Source organism: Oncorhynchus clarkii, chromosome 6, assembly GCF_045791955.1.
Source record: "Oncorhynchus clarkii lewisi isolate Uvic-CL-2024 chromosome 6, UVic_Ocla_1.0, whole genome shotgun sequence".
In the NCBI taxonomy this organism is placed as follows: Eukaryota; Metazoa; Chordata; class Actinopteri; order Salmoniformes; family Salmonidae; genus Oncorhynchus; species Oncorhynchus clarkii.
This window is the reverse complement of record NC_092152.1, coordinates 31,625,015-31,644,389: the sequence shown is the minus strand read 5'-3', so window position 1 is coordinate 31,644,389 and position 19,375 is coordinate 31,625,015. Positions and strand designations below refer to the sequence as shown.

The following is a 19,375-nucleotide window of genomic DNA, read 5'->3' as shown; positions in this document are numbered from 1 at the left end:
CTGTATTACAATTCCAGTGGGTAAGGAGTTTACATACACTAAGTTGACTGTGCCTTTAAACAGTTTTAAGGATTCCATAAAATGATGTCATGGCTTTAGAAGTTTCTGATAGGCTAATTGACATCCTTTGAAACAATTTGAGGTGTACCTGTGGATGTATTTCAAGGCCTACCTTCAAAGTCAGTGGCTCTTTGCTTGACATCATGGGGAAATCAAAAGAAATAAGCCAAGACCTCAGAAAAAATGGTAGACCTCCACAAGTCTGGTTCATCCTTGGGAGAAATGTCCAAATGCCTGAAGGTACCATGTTCATCTGTACAAACAATAGTACTCAAGTCTAAAAACCATGGGACCACACAGCCGTCATACCACTCAGGAAGGAGATGTGTTCTGTCTCCTAGAGATGAACGTACTTTGGTGCGAAAAGTGCAAATCAATCCCAGAACAACAGCAAAGGACCTTCTGAAGATGGTGGAGGAAACAGATACAAAGTATCTATATCCACAGTAAAAACGAATCCTGCATCGACATAGGCCGCTCAGCAAGGAAGAAGCCATGTATTCAACTGATCTGATGAAGCAAAAATAGAACTGAATGGCCATAATGACCATTGTTAAGTTAGGGGGGAAAAGGGGGTCGCTTGCAAGCTGAAGAATACCATCCCAACCGTGAAGCATGGGGGTGGCAGCATCATGTTGTGGGGGTGATTTGCTGCAGCAGGGACTGGTGCACTTCACAAAATAGGTGGCATCATGAGGTAGATATATTGAGGCAACATCTCAAGACATCAGTACTTTAAGTTAAAGCTTGGTCGCAAATGGGTCTTCCAAATGGACAATGACCCCAAGCATACTTCCAAAGTTGTGGCAAAATGGCTTAAGGACAACAAAGTCAAGGAATTGGAGTGGTCATCAGAAAGCCCTGACTTCACTCCTATAAAAAATGTGTGCAGAACTGAAAAAGCGTGTGCGAGCAAGGAGACCTACAAACCTGACTCAGTTACACCAGCTCTGTCAGGAGGAATGGGCCAAAAATCACCCAACTTATTGTGGGAAGCTTGTGAAAAGCTACCCGAAATGTTTGACCCAAGTTAAACCATTTTAAGGCAATGTTACCAAATATTAATTGAGTGTATGTAAACTTCTGACCCACTGGGAATGTGAAGAAATAAAAGCTGAAATAAATCATTCTCTCTACTATTATTCTGACATTTCACATTCTTAAAATAAAGTGGCGATCCTAACTGACCTAAGACAGGGAATATTTACTAGGATTGAATGTCAGGAATTGTGAAAAACTGAGTTTAAATGTATTTGGCTAAGGTGTATGTAAACTTCCGACTTCAACTGTATTTATATACATTTATATTATATACTGAAAATATAAACATACATGCAACAATTTTACAAAGATTTTACTGAGTTACAATTCATATAAGGAAATCAGTCAATTGAAATAAATTCATTAGGCCCTAACTATGGATTTCAGATGACTGGGAATACAGATATGCATCCGGTCACAGATACCTTAAAAAAAAGGTAACGCTGTGGATCAGAACACCAGTCAGTATCTGGTGTGACCACCAATTTCTTCATGCAGCGCGACACATCTCTTCTCATTGATTTACTAAGGATGTGGATTGTGGCCTGTGGAATGTTTTCCCACTTCTCTTCAATGGCTGTTCAAAGTTGCTGGATATTGGTGGGAACTGGAACACGTTGTTGTACACGTTGATCCAGAGCTCAGTGGGTGACATGTCTGGCAAGCCACGAAGAACTGGGACTATTTCAGCTTCCAGGAATTGTGTACAGGTCCTTGCGACATGGGGCCATGCATTATCATCCTGAAATATGAGGTTATGGCGGCGAATGAATGGCACGACAATGGGACTCAGGATTTCGTCACGGTATCTCTATGCATTCAAATTGACATCGATAAAATGCAATTGTGTTCGTTGTCCGTAGCTTACGTCTGCCCACATCATAACCCCACTGCCACCATTGGACACTATGTTCACAGCATTGACATCAGCAAACTGCTCGCCCACACAACGCCTTCCACGCGGTCTGAGGATGTGAGGCCAGTTGAACGTGCTGAAAAATTATCCTTGACGATGTTTGAGACGGCTTATGGTAGAGAAATTAAAATTAAATTACCTGGCAACAAATCTGGTGGACATTCCTGCCGTCAGCATGTCAATTGTACACTCCCTCAAAACTTGAGACATCTGTGGCATAGTGTTGTGTGACAAAACTTCACATTTTAGAGTGGCATTTTATTGTCCCCCAGCACAAGGTACACCTGTGTAATGATTATGCATTTTAATCAGCTTCTTGATATGCCACACCTGTCAGGTGTATGGATTATCTTGGCAATGGAGAAATGCTCACTACCAGGGATGTAAACAAATTTGTTCTGTATTTTATCATGTTTAATGTTTTGTGTGGACCCCTGGAAGAGTAGCTGCTGCATTCGCAACAGCTGATGGGGGATCCTAATAAATTACCAATAAATACCAATAGTTCACTTACAGTGCATTTGGAAAGTATTCAGACTCCCTTGACTTTTTCCACATTTTGTTATGTTACAGCCTTATTCTAAAGTGGATGAAATTGTTTTCAGGTTTTTAGAAATGATCAGACCCTTTACTCAGTACTTTGTTGAAGTACCTTTGGCAGCGATTATAGCCAAGTACCTTTGGCAGTGTCTACAAGCTTGCCACACCTGTATTTGGGGAGTTTCTCCAATTCTTCTCTGCAGATCCTCTCAAGCTCTGTCAGGTTGGATGGGGAGCGTAGCTGCATAGCTATTTTCTAGGCTCTATCAGAGATATTCGATCAGATTCAAGGCCGGGCTCTGGTTGGGCCCCTCAAGGACATTCAGAGACTCGTCACGAAGCCACTCCTGCATTGTCTTGTCTGTGTGCTTAGGGTCATTGTCCAATTGGAAAGTGAACCTTCGCCCCAGTCTGAGGTCCTAAGCGGTCTGGAGCAGGTTATCATAAAGGATCTCTCTGTACTTTGCTCCGTTCATCTTTCCCTTGATACTGACTAGTCTCCCAGTCCCTGCCTCTCAAGAACATCCCCATAGCATGATGCTGCCACCACCATGCTTCACTGTAGGGATGGTGCAAAGTTTCCTCCAGACGTGACGCTTGGCATTCAGGCAAAATAGAAGAGAATCTTGTTTCTCATGGTCTGAGAGTCTTCAGGTGCCTTCTGGCAAACTCCAAGCGGGCTGTCTTGTGCCTTCTACTGAGGAGTGGCTTCCGTCTGGCCAGTCTACCATAAAGGCCTGATTTGTGGAATGCTGCAGAGATGGTTGTCCTTCTGGAAGGTTTTCCCATCTCCACAGAGGAACACCGGAGCTCTGTCAGAGTGACCATCACGTTCTTGGTCACCTCCCTGACCAGGCCCTTCTCCCTCGATTGCTCAGTTTGACCTGGCGGCCAGCTGTAGGAAGAGTCTCTGTGTTTCCAAACTTCTTTAATTTAATAAATGTTTTGGTACCCTTCCCCAGATCTGTGCCTTGACACAATCCTGTCTCGGAGCTGTACAGATAATTCCTTCGACCTCATGGCTTGGTTTTGGCTTTGACATGCACTGTCAACTGTGGGACCTTATATAGACAGGTGTATGCCTTTCCAAATAATGTAAAATCAATTGACTTTACCACAGGTGTACTACGATCCATTTGTGGAAACATCTCAAGGATGATCAATGGAAACAAGATAAACCTGAGCTCAATTTTGAGTCTCAGAGCAAAGAGTCTGAATAGTTTTTTTTTAAATGGCAACATTATGGGGTATTGTGTGTAGACTGATGAGAAAATATATATATACATTTTAGAATAAGGCTGTAACATAACAAAATGTGGAAAAAGTCAAGGGTTCTGAATACTTTCTGAAGGTACTGTATTCATGGACTGTGACCAACATTATTGGAAGTTGTTCATGAGGAAAACAGCACCTCTTCAACCTCAGGAGGCTGAAGAAATGTGTCTTGTCACCAAAATTCATCTCAAACTTTTACAGATGCACAATTGACAGCATCCTGTCGTGCTGTATCAACGCCTGGTATGGCAACTGCTCCGCCCACAACCGCAAGGCTCTCCAGAGGGTGGTGCGGTCTGCACAACGCATCACCGGTGGCAAACTACCTGTCCTCAAGGACACCGACAGCACCCGATGTTACAGGAAGGCCAAAAAGATCATCAAGGACAACAACCACCCGAGCCCCTGCCTGTTCACCCCGCTACCATCCAGATGGCGAGTTCAGTACAGGTGCATCAAATCTGGGACCAAGAGACTGAAAAACAGCTTTTATCTCAAGGCCATCAGACTGTTAAACAGCCATCACTAACACAGAGAGGCTGCTGCCTACATATAGACTTGAAATTATTGGCCACTTTAATAAATGGGGTTTACATATCTTGCATTACTCATCTCATATGTATATACTGTATTTTATACCATCTATTGCATCTTGCCTATGCCGCTCTGTCATTGCTCATCCATATCTTTATACAGTGGGGCAAAAAAGTATTTAGTCAGCCACCAATTGTGCAAGTTCTCCCACTTAAAAAGATGAGAGCGGCCTGTAATTTTCATCATAGGTACACTTCAACTATGACAGACAAAATGAGAAAAAAATCCAGAAAATCACATTGTAGGATTTTTTATGAATTGATTTACAAATTATGGTGGAAAATAAGTATTTGGTCACCTACAAACAAGCAAGATTTCTGGTTCTCACAGACCTGTAACTTCTTCTTTAAGAGGCTCCTCTGTCCTCCACTCGTTACCTGTATTAATGGCACCTGTTTGAACTTGTTATCAGTATAAAAGACACCTGTCCACAACCTTAAACAGTCACATTCCAAACTCCACTATGGCCAAGACCAAAGAGCTGTCAAAGGACACCAGAAACAAAATTGTAGACCTGCACCAGGCTGGGAAGACTGAATCTGCAATAGGTAAGCAGCTTGGTTTGAAGAAATCAACTGTGGGAGCAATTATTAGGAAATGGAAGACATACAAGACCACTGATAATCTCCCTCGACCTGGGGCTCCACGCAAGATCTCACCCCGTGGGGTCAAAATGATCACAAGAACGGTGAGCAAAAATCCCAGAACCACACGGGGGGACCTAGTGAATGACCTGCAAAGAGCTGGGACCAAAGTAACAAAGCCTACCATCAGTAACACACTACGCCGCCAGGGACTCAAATCCTGCAGTGCCAGAAATGTCCAGGCCTGTCTGAAGTTTGCTAGGGAGCATTTGGATGATCCAGAAGAAGATTGGGAGAATGTCATATGGTCAGATGAAACCAAAATATAACTTTTTGGTAAAAACTCAACTCGTCGTGTTTGGAGGACAAAGAATGCTGAGTTGCATCCAAAGAACACCATACCTACTGTGAAGCATGGGGGTAGAAACATCATGCTTTGGGGCTGTTTTTCTGCAAAGGGACCAGGACGACTGATACGTGTAAAGGAAAGAATGAATGGGGCCATGTATCGTGAGATTTTGAGTGAAAACCTCCTTCCATCAGCAAGGGCATTAAAGATGAAACGTGGCTGGGTCTATCAGCATGACAATGATCCCAAACACACCGCCCGGGCAAAGAAGGAGTGGCTTCGTAAGAAGCATTTCAAGGTCCCGGAGTGGCCTAGCCAGTCTCCAGATCTCAACCCCATAGAAAATCTTTGGAGGGAGTTGAAAGTCCATGTTGCCCAGCAACAGCCCCAAAACATCACTGCTCTAGAGGAGATCTGCATGGAGTAATGGGCCAAAATACCAGCAACAGTGTGTGAAAACCTTGTGAAGACTTACAGAAAACATTTGACCTCTGCCATTGCCAACAAAGGGTATATAACAAAGTATTGAGATAAACTTTTGTTATTGACCAAATACTTATTTTCCACCATAATTTGCAAATAAATTCATAAAAAATCATACAATGTGATTTTCTGGATTTTTTTTCTCATTTTGTCTGTCAAATGCTGAAGTGTACCTATGATGAAAATTACAGGCCTCTCTCATCTTTTTAAGTGGGAGAACTTGCACAATTGGTGGCTGACTAAATACTTTTTTGCCCCACTGTATGTTGCCAGCAGCATACCACCCTGCATACCACTGCTGCCTTGCTTCTGAAGCTAAGCAGGGTTGGTCTTGGTTAGTCCCTGGATTGGAGACCAGATGCTGCAGGAAGTGGTTTTGGAGGGCCACTCTTTCCTCTGGTCTAAAAATTATCCCAATACCCCAGGGTGATGATTGGGGACACTGCCCTGTGTAGGGTGCTGTCTTTCGGATGGGATGTTAAACAGGTGTCCTGACTCTCTGTGGTCACTAAAGATCCCATGGCACTTATTGTAAGAGTAGGGGTGTTAACCCTGGTGTCCTGGCTAAGTTCCCAATCTGGCCCTCAAACCATCACGGTCACCTAATTATCCCCAGTTTACAATTGGCTCATTCATCCCTCTCCCCTGTAACTATTCCCCAGGTAGTTGCTGTAAATGAGAATGTCTTCTCAGTCAACTTACATGGAAAAACAAAATATATTCTTATTCCATTAATTTACTTAGATTTGTGTGTATTAGGTAGTTGTGGAATTGTTAGATAACATGTTAGATATTGCTGCACTGTCAGAACTAGAAGCACAAGCATTTCGCTACACTCGCAATAACATCTGCTAAACATGTGTATGTGACCAATAAAATTTGATTTGATTTGATGAAAAGTCCCCATTCGCTACTGGGTTCTTAACTAGTCCTTCTTTCATTCCTGAAATGTCGACGAGTCTCTTCATGTTTGTTCAAAATTCCTGAAGGAGCTAAATGATAACAACACATTCCTATGCTATTTGGAAGCTGCTATTTTTCTCAACGTAATATTCTAAATCTTTTTCATAAGGTAAGGTTAACTTCCGTGGGAATCTTTACACCAACAGCATGTGTTTGTCTATGTCCTGTAAAATGCAACCATTTTCTGGTGTGTTCCTCTTAACTTTCTCACAGTCTGAACTGTCAGCTGTTGGCTTCCAGAAATTAGGACCATTGCTATTGCCACTCTTAGGCTACAAACAACTTGTTTAATGGAATGGCTTTTTAGTTAGTATAACATTTTCTTAAACGCATTGTTTTGTTCTAGGTTATGAATTTAGTAGGTGAAGTTAAATTGATGTACAGTGCCTTCAGAAAGTATTCACACCCCTTGACTTTTCTCAAATGTTGTTGTGTTACAAGGTGGGTTTTAAATGGATTTCATTGTAATTTTGGGGGGAAAACAATCTTCACAAAATACTCAAAATAATAGTAATGTCAAAGTGGAAGAAAAATTCAAACATTAGTCCCCAAAAATATATATAACTAAAACACTAATATATATTGATTAGAGAAGTACTCAGCCCCTTGGTACTCAGTTAATTTCTTTGCCACATTTTTTGCAGTTTTTCTTTAGTGCCTTATTGCAAACAGGATTCATGTTTTGGAATAATTTTATTCTCTACAGACATCCTTCTTTTCACTCTGAGGATGGATCAACAACAACAATGTTCTCCTATCACAGCCATTAAACTCTATAACTGTTTTAAAGTCACCATGGGCCTCATGGTGAAATCCCTGAGCAGTGTGCTTCCTCTCCGGCAACTGAGTTAGGAAGGACACCTGTATCTTTCTAGTGACTGGGTGTATTGATGCACCATCCAAAGTGTAATTAATAACTTCACCATGCTCAAAGGGATATTCAATGTCTATTTTTTATTTTTACCCATCTACCATTAGGTGACTTTTATTGCGAGTCACTGGAAAACCTTCCTGGTCTTTGTGGTTGAATATGTGTTTGAAATTCACTGCTCAACTGAGGGACCTTACAGATAATTGTATGTGTGGGGTCCAGCACAGGAGATTGGTGGCACCTTAATTGGGGAGGACGGGCTTGTGATAATGGTTGGAGCGGAATCAGTGGAATGGTATCAAATACATCAAACACATGGTTTCCATGAGTTTGATGCCATTCCATTAGCTCCGTTCCAGCCATTATTATGAGCTGTCTTCCCCTCAGCGGCCTCCACTGTGGTACAAATACGAGGTAGTCATGCATTTTTTAAATGTTAAACACTATAATTGCACACAGGGTGAGTACATGCAACTTATTACAGTATGTGACTTGTTAAGCACATTTATACTCCTGAACTTATTTAGGCTTGCCATAACAAAGGGGTTGAATACTTATTGACTCAAGATATTTCAGCTTTTCATTTGCAATTAATCTGTAAAAATGTCCATAAAACGTTATTCCACTTTGACATAATGTGTGTAGGTGACACAAAATCTACATTTATTCCATTTTAAATTCAGGCTGTAACACAACAAAATGTGCCCGACCACTTCGGTTCAGTCTTATGTTGCAAAATTTGGAATGGTGTTTTTTTTTTACATTGGATAAAAGTATAAACTCAGAGCTACAAAACAATGGGAACTTAATTCTGCTTTGAAAGTTTATAAACTGGTAAACCTACGTTGAGAAAGTGGCCCTTTAATTTTTTGACACATCTACTGGAGAGCTCTTTGTTGTCTACACCTATTTAGCATCGTTCACAACCTCTTAAGCCTGAGCCCCACTGATCTCTTTAAGGATTCACATGTGAGGCCATGTGCTAAGCAGAGTGAGTAAGGTAGTGTATTTTAAACAACCAAAGAATACTAAAAGGGGTGAAAGTATTAATCTACAATAGGAAAAATTCCTAAAAAATACACTTTTAGTCCTTGGTCTGTTTCCTGATCTGACACTGGTGCAGGTCATGTTTTTCTTCACATTACCGTCTCTGGTAAACACACACTATATCAAATCAAAGTGTATTTGTCACATGCACAGGATACAGAAGTTGTAAACGCTACAGTCAAATGGTTACTGGCATATTTGCATAGTAGCAATATCAAAAATACGTGTCCAAATAAAATATTTTATAAATATTTTATAATTATTAGATTATGCTTACCCAAACACACTTGCCTAAATTGATGGGTCATGTGAAAGAAATGCCATAATCACCCCCCCCCCCCCCCCCCCCACACACACACACATCTAGCTAAGTGGATGGGTCACTATTGTCTTGACATGTACACATGCTCATGAAATACAATAGATGGCCATAATCACCCCCAGACACACCTGGCTAACTTGATGGGTCATGTAATCATCTGTAAAAGTGGACTTTTGTTTAAACATGTAGCTAGCTAGTTAAACAATGAACCATAATCCCAACCCATACTACTAGCAATACAAACGGACTGTCATAGCTAGCCACCATCCCTGAAATGCTGTAGTATGCATCTGCAGGTAGCTAAAGCTAACCAACTAGGTTCAATGTTAGCTAGCTAGCTAACATTAGGCTATAACTAGCAATGCAAATGGATTTCTGAGATATTAATAATATTACTACACATATCATACACGTAAGGTTATCTAGCGAGTCAGCAAGCTAATGTTTGCTAGCTAGCTAAGAGTACACTTTAATTTGCAATGGAAACAACTATCTGACTAAATTAAAAATGTATAATATCTGAAAATGTACCTAGATTCTTACCTGCATACATGGATGAATGCTTCACGGCAGACTGGAACTCCTTTAACTCCCTTTTGTTTGGACAACTTGTTTGGCCCGTGTTGTGTCAAGTCATTTTTCACACTGATCTTTGTCTATAGCATTGCTGCCCTGCTAAATTCAGGGCAGCAGTATTGTTGAGAGTAGTATCAACCCTTTTGCAGTTCTCCATGGCAAACGTTATATCGTTCTAAAAAGCCGTGGTAGCAAGGATTATCTACACATACTGAGTCGCTCATGTTATAGACAAAAGTATGCTACATGGCAGACCAATCCGAACTAATCTCTCGGCGTGTCCAGCCCATCCATTATCTCAGCCAATCATGGCTAGCAGGAAGGTTCCTGTCTTTTTCCGTTGCTAAACCATTTAGGCTCGTCATTTAACAATAGTATTTGTATTTACAGATGGCATACACATTTGTTATTAAGGCACATTAAATTTCACATGTTCCAGAAGGCATTTCAGCCAAAAAAACATATTTTGAAAATATTAATGTTTTCATGCTTCAAATGCCTCTCCTGGGAAGTAGTGACATGCAACATATGTCTAGCTCATACACCTAGCTTCCTGAAACGGGTCGCAAATGTGGAAAAAGTCAAGGGGTGTGAATACTTTTTGAAGGCACTGTATGTGCTGCAACATTGAATACATCCAGTCTTAAGAAAAAGTTGTAGTGGTCAAGTACAACTTGAACAAGTTGTAGTATGGGCCTACCTACAGTACAAGATGCATGTTTTTATTTTATTAAATATTATTTACTGAAAAACTGGAAGGACATAGCATGTCATGTTCTTTTAGTTAGCATGCAGATGCAGTCATTACAGACAGAACCTGTTCTGACTGAATCATTGTATTCCTTTTATTTAGGGTAAAAAAACAACAGAAATCATGGATGCCTCACACAACACATCAGTCTATGATGACTACGATGATTCAGTGGTAATACCTTCCCAGTCCCCAGTCATCTATGAGATGTATCAGATGAAGGCTGGCTTTAGATACATGTATGTGTTAGTGTACTCAGCCAACATTCTGCTGGGTCTGCTGCTCAACTCTGCTGTCATCTTCAGGACTGTAAAATGCAGGTCCAAGAAGAAACTGAGTCAACAGATGTTAATCATTGGCTTGGCTGTCACCCACCTCATCTTCTGCCTCTTCGCCCCACTTTACCTGATCACTGCCTGGAACTACTTCTCCTGGACATTTGGGAAGGTTGTCTGCAAGCTGGGGTCCTACGTGATGTTTATGAACATGTTTTCTGTCTCACTGATGATCACCTTCTGGAATGTGTGCTGGAGTGTCCCTAGATGCTTTGAACACCGCATGTCCACCAACATGGTCCTGCTGTCCTGGTTCACTGGGGCCATACTGAGTACCCCCTCTCTACTGTCCAGGGAGGTTCAGTACACTGCCGATGGACATGTCTGCATTGACGACTATGGCTATACTGGAAGCTCCCAGATGTCTAAAGAGGGAAGGGAGAGAATGATGACAGTGTTGATCTGTCGCTTCATTGTCGGGATGCTGCTCCCTTTGGGTGCGAGATGTGTCAGTTGTTGCTGCATGAACAGCATGGGAAACAACCAGCTGAGGCCACAGGTTATTCGACCTGTGACTATTGCCCATTTCCTATGCTGGACTCCTGTCATTAGTCTCTCTGTGCTGCAAGTCACAATGGGAACAGGCAGCAGGTTGTTCACATACGCATTGCCCCCGGCCACTGCCCTGTCAGTCTTAAACAGCTGCATCTCTCCTATCATCTGCATATGGCAGGAGAAGAAGGAACAGAGCCTGAGAGGACCCCCTCGGGTGGAGGACAACAGAGATGAGGATAAGGAGATGACATCCCTGACACGCTAACCATAAGGAGGATAATATCCTTAAGCAGTATTGGGAAAACAACATACTGTAAACACCATTTGCAATTTATGAACAGCTTGAAATGTAGTTAGAAATAGTGATATCATGCAAAATCTAAAATATTTTTTTATGAATTGTAATAAATACTTTATAAAATTGTCTTGTTAACAACTCACTGTATGTATAATTAATTACACATTGTACATAAAGACCTCTTGAGGTCATACATTACTTCTTGTTTTTAACCTGTGTTTATTTTCAATTAAAATGCTTGCCAAGTAAAGATTTGATGAAACACATAACTATTAACATTTCTGAAAATACCTCTTTTCAATTAAATTTGCCAATTTGCCATAGTAAAAATGTGACACCAACAGTGTGGCATAATGTGACACAATACTTACAACAAGGGGCTACCAAGCCAAAATAGAGTACTGAAAGTAGTGGAGTGGAATGGACCTTGTTTGGAAAACTGCACAGTCAGCCAGTGCTGTTGTATTGGTCAAAAACGGAGAGGAGTGCTAGGATATCACAAGTGACAATCAATTGAGAAGCACCACTGGACAGTGACATGTCAGCACCATCAATTGGTCTGTAAGGTAGGCTATTGTCTTTTCCTTCATTTCGGAACCATTGTTTCAGATCATCTAATGTTATGTTTGTGCTATAGATTAATTGTTTGGATAATTGTCAAGTACTGATTTAATGAATATAGGCAATATCTTATACATCTGTAATTGAGGATGTTTTCAACGCTTGCAAAACATATCTTACATTTTCACGTAGGCCTATAGACATCAGTATTTTATTGAGGAGAGGGAGAAATTGATGAAGGCCATTGATGAAAGCCAAAATGTGAAGTTTTTAACTTTCTAAAAATACATTAAAACTTCTTCAGGATCGGTGTCCCGTCCGTGGTACGGTTTAGCTAACGTAGGCTAATGTGATTAGCATGAGGTTGTAAGAAACAAACAAAAAAATCCCAGGACATAGATCTACTGTATCTATCTGATATGGGCAGAAAGCTTACATTTTTGTTAATCTAACTGCACTGTCCAATTTATAGTAGCTATTGGAGTGAAATAATTCCATGCTATTGTTTGAGGAGAGTGCACAATTATGAACTTGAAAATGTATGAATAAACCAGTTATAGGCCAGTTAGGGCAGTCTTGATACAACATTTTGAATAGACATGCAATATTTCACTGGATCACTCTTAAACTTTGCACATACAGTGTTGCCATCTAGTGGCCAGTCTAAATTGCGCCTGGGCTAGAAAAATTAATTTAGCCCTTTCTCTTGCGTTTCAAAAATGATGGTACAAAAAATATATTTGTATTATCTCTTACCAGATCTAATATGTTATATTCTCCTGCATTCCTTTCACATTTACACAAACTTCAAAGTGTTTCCTTTCAAATGGTATCAAGAATATGCATATCCCTGCTTCAGGGACTGAGCTACAGGCAGCTAAGACTTAAGACTTGGGTATGTTATTTTAGGCGAACATTTTTTAAAGAAGGGGCGGATCCTTAAGATACGTTTTTAATGGTGAGCAAGCGTTGAGCCTTTTCCTTTTCAATTTTCATTGAAGAGAGGGAGGACACGGTAGTAGGAGAATAGTGAGGAGAGAGTTTGTGACAAACTAGCGATGGCCCTGGAACTCCAACCCACGTGATCATGAGCACATACAGTCAGGTCCAAAAGTATTGGCACCCTTGATAAAGATAGGCAAAAAAAAAAAACGATTAAAAAAATGTTGCAAATACTGAGCTCTTTTGTATGCTACATTTTTTGTAGAAAATTACATTATTTTACACTTATACATTTGCTAATTTTATGTTTAGATTTGACATTTTAGTCATTTAGTAGACACTCGTAACCAGAGTGACAATTAATGTATTAATCTTAAGATAGCTAGGTGAGACAACAAAATATCACAATCATAGCAAGTACTTTGCCCTCAAAGTATTTATCAGCAAAGTCAGTGGTAGTAGGAAAAGACGAGTAAAAAAATGCAAAATAATAAAAAGAGGACCAGTGGAAACTAAATTGCCCCATAACATCAAAGATCCACCACCATATTTTACAGTAGGTATGAGGTACTTTCTGCATATGCTTCTGTTTTTTTTTATATCAAACCCACCACTGGTGTGTGTGGCCAAAGAACTCTATCTTCAAATCATCTAACCATAGCACCGCCTGGAGTTTGATAAACGGCATTGGAACCGGTGCTATGGTCAGATGCCATGAAGATAGAGCTCTTTGGCGTCGAAAAACGGAAGTGTACCAGGACATTTTAGCCAAAAACTTGGTTGCCTCTGCTAGGCCACAATAAATGGTTAATTAACCACAAAATCAACATTTTGCAATGGCCATCTCAATCTCCGGACTTGAACCCCTTTGAAAACCGTTGGTTTAAATTGAAGAGGGCAGTCCATAAGAGCAGACAAAGGCTATCAAAGATCTAAAAATATTCTGTATGGAGTAATGGTCTAAGATCCCTCCCAATGTGTCCTCCAATCTCATACAATACTTTAGAAAATGGCTCAGTGTCGTTATCCTTGCAAGGAAGGGTGCTGGAGTACTGAAAACAAGGGTGCCAATAATTTTGTCCCCTACCATGTTCAGATGTCTTTTGTTACTTCTAAACAAAATCCTCCTTCTCTGAGCAATTGTATTGAGCATGCAATATAGCTCAGTATTTGTATTATTTATCTTACACAGTCTTTTTTAAATCTTTATCCAGGGTGCCAATCATTTTGGACCTAACGGTCGGTATAAGGCAAATAGACCACCTCAGATTTGTTTGAAGTGGACATGTTCAGAAACAGACATGTAAATTACCCATGGCTAGAAGACAGACTTTGAAGTAAAGGGTTGAGAACAAGGGGGTGATCAAAACCATTTCCTAACGACAATATCTTATCTTCACAGGGATTGCAAGCCAAATAACTGCAACACAATGGAGGATTATACATATGAATATGATTATAGCAATTACACCTATGACAATGTTACTCCTCCCGATGATTTCGATTTCAAAACTCACAAGACATGCTTCACAGAAGTTTCATGCGCCTCCCTCCTGGTGGTCAATGTAGTTATCTTCCTGCTGGGGGTTTGTGGGAATGGGGTGGTCATCTGGATCGCTGGTCTCAAGATGAAGAAGACAGTCAACACCACCTGGTACCTCAGCCTGGCCGTCTCCGACTTCATATTCTGTGCCTGTCTCCCCTTCAACATCATCAACACGGTGACAAAAGACTGGATCTTTGGGCTCTTCATGTGCAAGTTCACCTCTTTTGTGATGTTCCTCAACATGTTCTGCAGCATCTTCCTCCTGGTCATCATCAGTGTTGACCGCTGTGTGTCAGTGATGTTTCCAGTGTGGGCTCAGAACCACCGCACCATGGGCAAGGCCTCTGTAGTGGTGGTTCTGGCCTGGGTTGCCTCTGTCGCCCTCAGCATCCCCTCCATAGTGTTCAGAGACGTCAAAACCCATTTAGGGATGAGAAAGTGTTTCAATAACTACAGAGACCAACACAGCCACAAGATGATTGCAGTGAGTCGGTTCATTGGTGGGTTTGTGCTGCCATTCTTTATCATCATCTTTTGTTACTCTGTCATCATCCTGCGACTGAGAACCAACCGAATGATGAGCAAGTCCTCCAAGCCCTTCAAAGTTATGACTGCCCTGATAGCCACATTCTTCATCTGCTGGCTGCCCTACCATGTCTTTGTACTGCTTGAGCTGAACCACCAAAGCTACGACCTGGAGATTATAAGAGCTGGGCTTATGGTGGGCACTACTGTAGCCATAGCTAACAGTTTCCTCAACCCAATGCTGTATGTTTTCATGGGCAATGACTTCCTGCAGAAATTCAAGAGCTCCATACTGTCTAAGATGGCGAATGCCATCGGAGAGGAGGGCCGCACCACCAGCCGCTACCTCTCCAGGTCCAGCTCCATGGAGGGCAGCCGCAGAACCTCCACACACATCTAAATCTCTATGATGATGGTAAGGCCTCAGTGGCTGCAGACGCTTTGTCTTGTAGAAATGTCATGTAAGGTGTATTTTCACTTTATGATCTAATGGACTAGTTATATTTGTCATATATTTGTATAATCACAAGTAGTGCCCTTTGTCTCATGTTAAAACATCTATCTGTTTGATATGTTTCTCCCATGAGCTCCAGTATATTTTCCTACCGTAACTTTTTCCAACCAATTTGAATGTCATTATCTCACATACAGAATGCGATGGAGGCCTTGCTGTGGAGTGATCTTTTGTAGTGATGTGACCTAACATAGGGTTATAACCTATTTACTAGACATATTGAAATAACAACCTAATAACCTAATAATTATAACCTCTGTATAATGTGTGTCCCTGTAGATGTTAATCTTACAAGCAGAAGTCCATTTGTTTCAGTGAGTGACCAAGCTCAAAGTTCAACGACATCAGTGAAAACAGGAAATGCTCCTGTTTGACAGCCATGTCTCTTGAGGGGAAATGTTTTTGTGGGGAAATCATTGTGACCTCATTGTGGTAATTTGTGTAAATTAAGCTGAAACATATCCCTACCGCTGAAAAAAAAGCTATCTTCTAAAAGGAAATGAACGTCACACTGCTCACAGTACGAAGAGCAGAAAGACTATTCACACACTTTGAAGTGTACTCTGGGTGTACATAACAATATGAACACCTTCCTAATATTTGACATCAGAACAGCCTCAATTCGTCTGGGCATGGACTCCAGAAGGTGTCGAAAGCATTCCACATGGACGCTGGCCTATGTTGACTCCAATGCTTCCCACAGTTGTGTCAAGTTGGCTGGATGTCCTTTGGGTGGTGGACCATTCTTGATAAACATGGGAAACTGTTGAGTGTGAAAACCCCAGCAGCATTGCAGTTCTTGACACAAACCAGTGCACCTGGCACCTACTACCATACCCTGTTCAAATGCACTTAAATATTTTGACCTGCCCATTCACCCTCTGACTGGCACACACACACAATCTATGTCTTAATTGTCTCAAGGCTTAAAAATATTTCTTTAACCTTTTATCTATACTGATTGAAGTGGATTTAACAAGTTAATTTAATAACGGAGCATAGCTTTCAACTGGATTCACCTGGTCAGTCTATGTCATGGAAAGAGCAGGTGTTCATAATGTTTTGTGCACTCAGTGTATATACAGTGCATTTGGAAAGTATTCGGACCCCTTGACTTTTTCCACATGTTGTTATGTTACAGCCTTATTCTAAAATGGATTGAATACATTTTGGGGAGCATCGCTGCACAACTATTTTCAGGTCTCTCCAGAGATGTTTGATTGGGTTTAAGTCCGGGCTCTGGCTGTGCTACTCAAGGATATTCAGAGACTTGCGCCGAAGTCACTACTGCGTTGTCTTGGCTGTGTGCCTAGGGTCGTTGTCCTGTTGGAAGGTTAACCTTCACCCCAGTCTGAGGTCCTGAGCGCTCTGGAGCAGGATTTCATAAAGGATCTATCTGTGCTTTGCTCCGTTCATCTTTCTCTCAATCCTGACTTGTCTCCCAGTCCCAGCCGCTGAAAAACATCCCCACAGCATGATGCTGCCATCACCATGCTTCACCGTAGGGATAGTGCAGGTTTCCTACAGCCTTTGCTTTGCATTCAGGCCAAGGAGTTCAATCTTGATTTCATCAGACCAGAGAATCTTGTTTCTCATGGTCTGAGAGTCCTTTAGGTCCTCTTTGGCAAACTCCAAGTGGGCTGTCATGTGCCTTTTACTAAGGCATAACTTCCATCTGGCCACTCTACCATAAAGGCCTGATTGGTGGAGTGCTGCAGAAATGATTGTCCTTCTGCAAGGTTCTCCCATCTCCACAGAGGAACTTTGTGACCATCAGGTTCTTGGGCACCTCCCTGACCAAGACCCTTCTTCCCCAATTGCTCAGTTGGCCTGGCGGCCAGCTCTAGGAAGAGTCTAGGTGGTTCCAAACTTCTTCCATTTAAGAATGATGGTGGCCACTGTGTTCTTGGGGACCTTCAATGCAGCATAAATGTTTTGGTACCCTTCCCCAATCTGTGCCTTGACACAATCCTGTCTCAGAGCTGTACGGACAATTCCTTCGACCTCAATGCTCTGCCATGCACTGTCAACTGTGGGACCTTATATAGACAAGTGTGTGCCTTTCCAAATCATGTCCAATCAATTGAATTTACCACAGGTGGACTCCAATTAAGTTGTAGAAACATCTCAAGGAAGTTGATCAATGGAAACAGGATGCGCCTGAGCTCAATTTCGAGTCTCATAGCAAAGGGTCTGAATACTTATGTAAATAAGTTTGACATTTTTTTATACATTTGCAAACAATTCTAAAAAACGGATTTTGCTTTTAAAAATTAATTTAATGAATTTTAGTGTAATGCTGTAACGTAACAAAATGTGGAAAAAGTCAAGTTGCCTGAATACTTTCAGTCAAGGGGTCTGAATACTTCCCAAATGCACTGTATACATCTGCCTCAGCTATTGCAAACATCCATACACAACATAACGTCCAGCCCTATCCAAAACAAATAATTTGTGGTCGTCTGGATCGCTGGATATTGTGTTTTGGAACAAAACTATTCATTTATATTTCCTGCCATATATCACCCAGCTTGTGGACAGGTTTCTATGCAATCAGATTTGTACCATGACATGTAATTCATCCCACCTCACCATCTGTCAGATCATCTGCTGTGACACTGAAAGTCAAGTGTTATTAAATACCCTAGCTGAGAATCATATTGGAGAGTCCTGTGTTTACGTGTGAACAACACATGGACAACACATTTCACACAACCATTGTGTGACTTGATTAATGTGAACTCATTGGAAGTTAGAATTGTTAATGTATTTGTAAAAACACAATCATTGTTCTGTTCAATCTACCTCTTTAATTAGTTTATCTGATGAATAAGATGAATCGGCTAGGATCTTGTGTTGCAGGGTTAGGCAACCCTGGTCCTGGAGGGCCGCAGCCACTTCATGCTTTTGATTTAACCGACCTGGAAGACCATGTGTGTTGAATTTATGCAATCACTGAACTTATCAATTAGCTCAGTTGATCAGGTGTGGTGCCTAGTTGTAACAACATCCTGTTATATGTGTGGCACTCCAGGAACAGGGCTGCCTACCCCTGTTGTTTGTATATTCGACCATGTTTGTAATTATTTATGGTAAACCACAGAAAGAGAAGCTGCTTGTTAAAAGGAACTTAACTGGGAAGCGGAAAGAGCATTGTCACATTCTAACTGAATTGCATTTGTAATTCTGCAGCAGACTGTTTCTGCCTTTTTCTGATTCAATCCAATGTTTTAAGAAATAGAAAGAAATAGAAAGTTAATTGATGTACACTTGTTTTAATGTATTTAATAATTAAAAGTCATGTGACATAAACAAACTCCTGTGTCCAACCATCTTTATGTGTATGCCATGAACAGTTTATTGAAAAAGTGCATGTAATTACATTAGTCACCCAGCAGTTGCAAAACAGCATGCATCATACAGTGGGGAGAACAAGTATTGATACACTGCCGATTTTGCAGGTTTTCCTATTTACAAAGCATGTAGAGGTCTGTAATTTTTATCATAGGTACACTTCAACTGTGAGAGACGGAATCTAAACAAAAATCCAGAAAATCACATTGTATGATTTTTAAGTAATTAATTTGCATTTTATTGCATGACATAAGTATTTGATACATCAGAAAAGCAGAACTTAATATTTGGTACAGAAACCTTTGTTTGCAATTACAGAGATCATACGTTCCCTGTAGTTCATGACCAGGTTTGCACACACTGCAGCAGGGATTTTGGCCCACTCCTACATACAGGTCTTCTCTAGATCCTTCGGGTTTCGGGGCTGTTGCTG

The 19,375-nt window shown here is 41.0% G+C and overlaps 2 protein-coding genes across 2 annotated transcripts; both read left to right on the top strand.

Moving 5' to 3' along the window:
- Positions 1–6,792: 6,792 nt before the first annotated feature.
- LOC139410974 (chemerin-like receptor 1) lies at positions 6,793–11,554 on the top strand. Its single transcript, XM_071156713.1, has 2 exons — positions 6,793–6,914; positions 10,475–11,554. Exons 1-2 carry the CDS (start codon positions 6,858–6,860, stop codon positions 11,465–11,467), a joined length of 1,050 nt encoding a protein of 349 aa, XP_071012814.1. The 5' UTR covers positions 6,793–6,857; the 3' UTR covers positions 11,468–11,554.
- A 342-nt stretch (positions 11,555–11,896) lies between these two features.
- Positions 11,897–18,904, top strand: LOC139410973 (chemokine-like receptor 1). The gene is made up of 2 exons (XM_071156712.1): positions 11,897–12,066; positions 14,406–18,904. The coding sequence occupies exon 2, from the start codon at positions 14,434–14,436 to the stop codon at positions 15,472–15,474; it is 1,041 nt and encodes a 346-aa protein (XP_071012813.1). The 5' UTR covers positions 11,897–12,066; positions 14,406–14,433; the 3' UTR covers positions 15,475–18,904.
- The last annotated feature ends 471 nt before the right edge of the window (positions 18,905–19,375 follow it).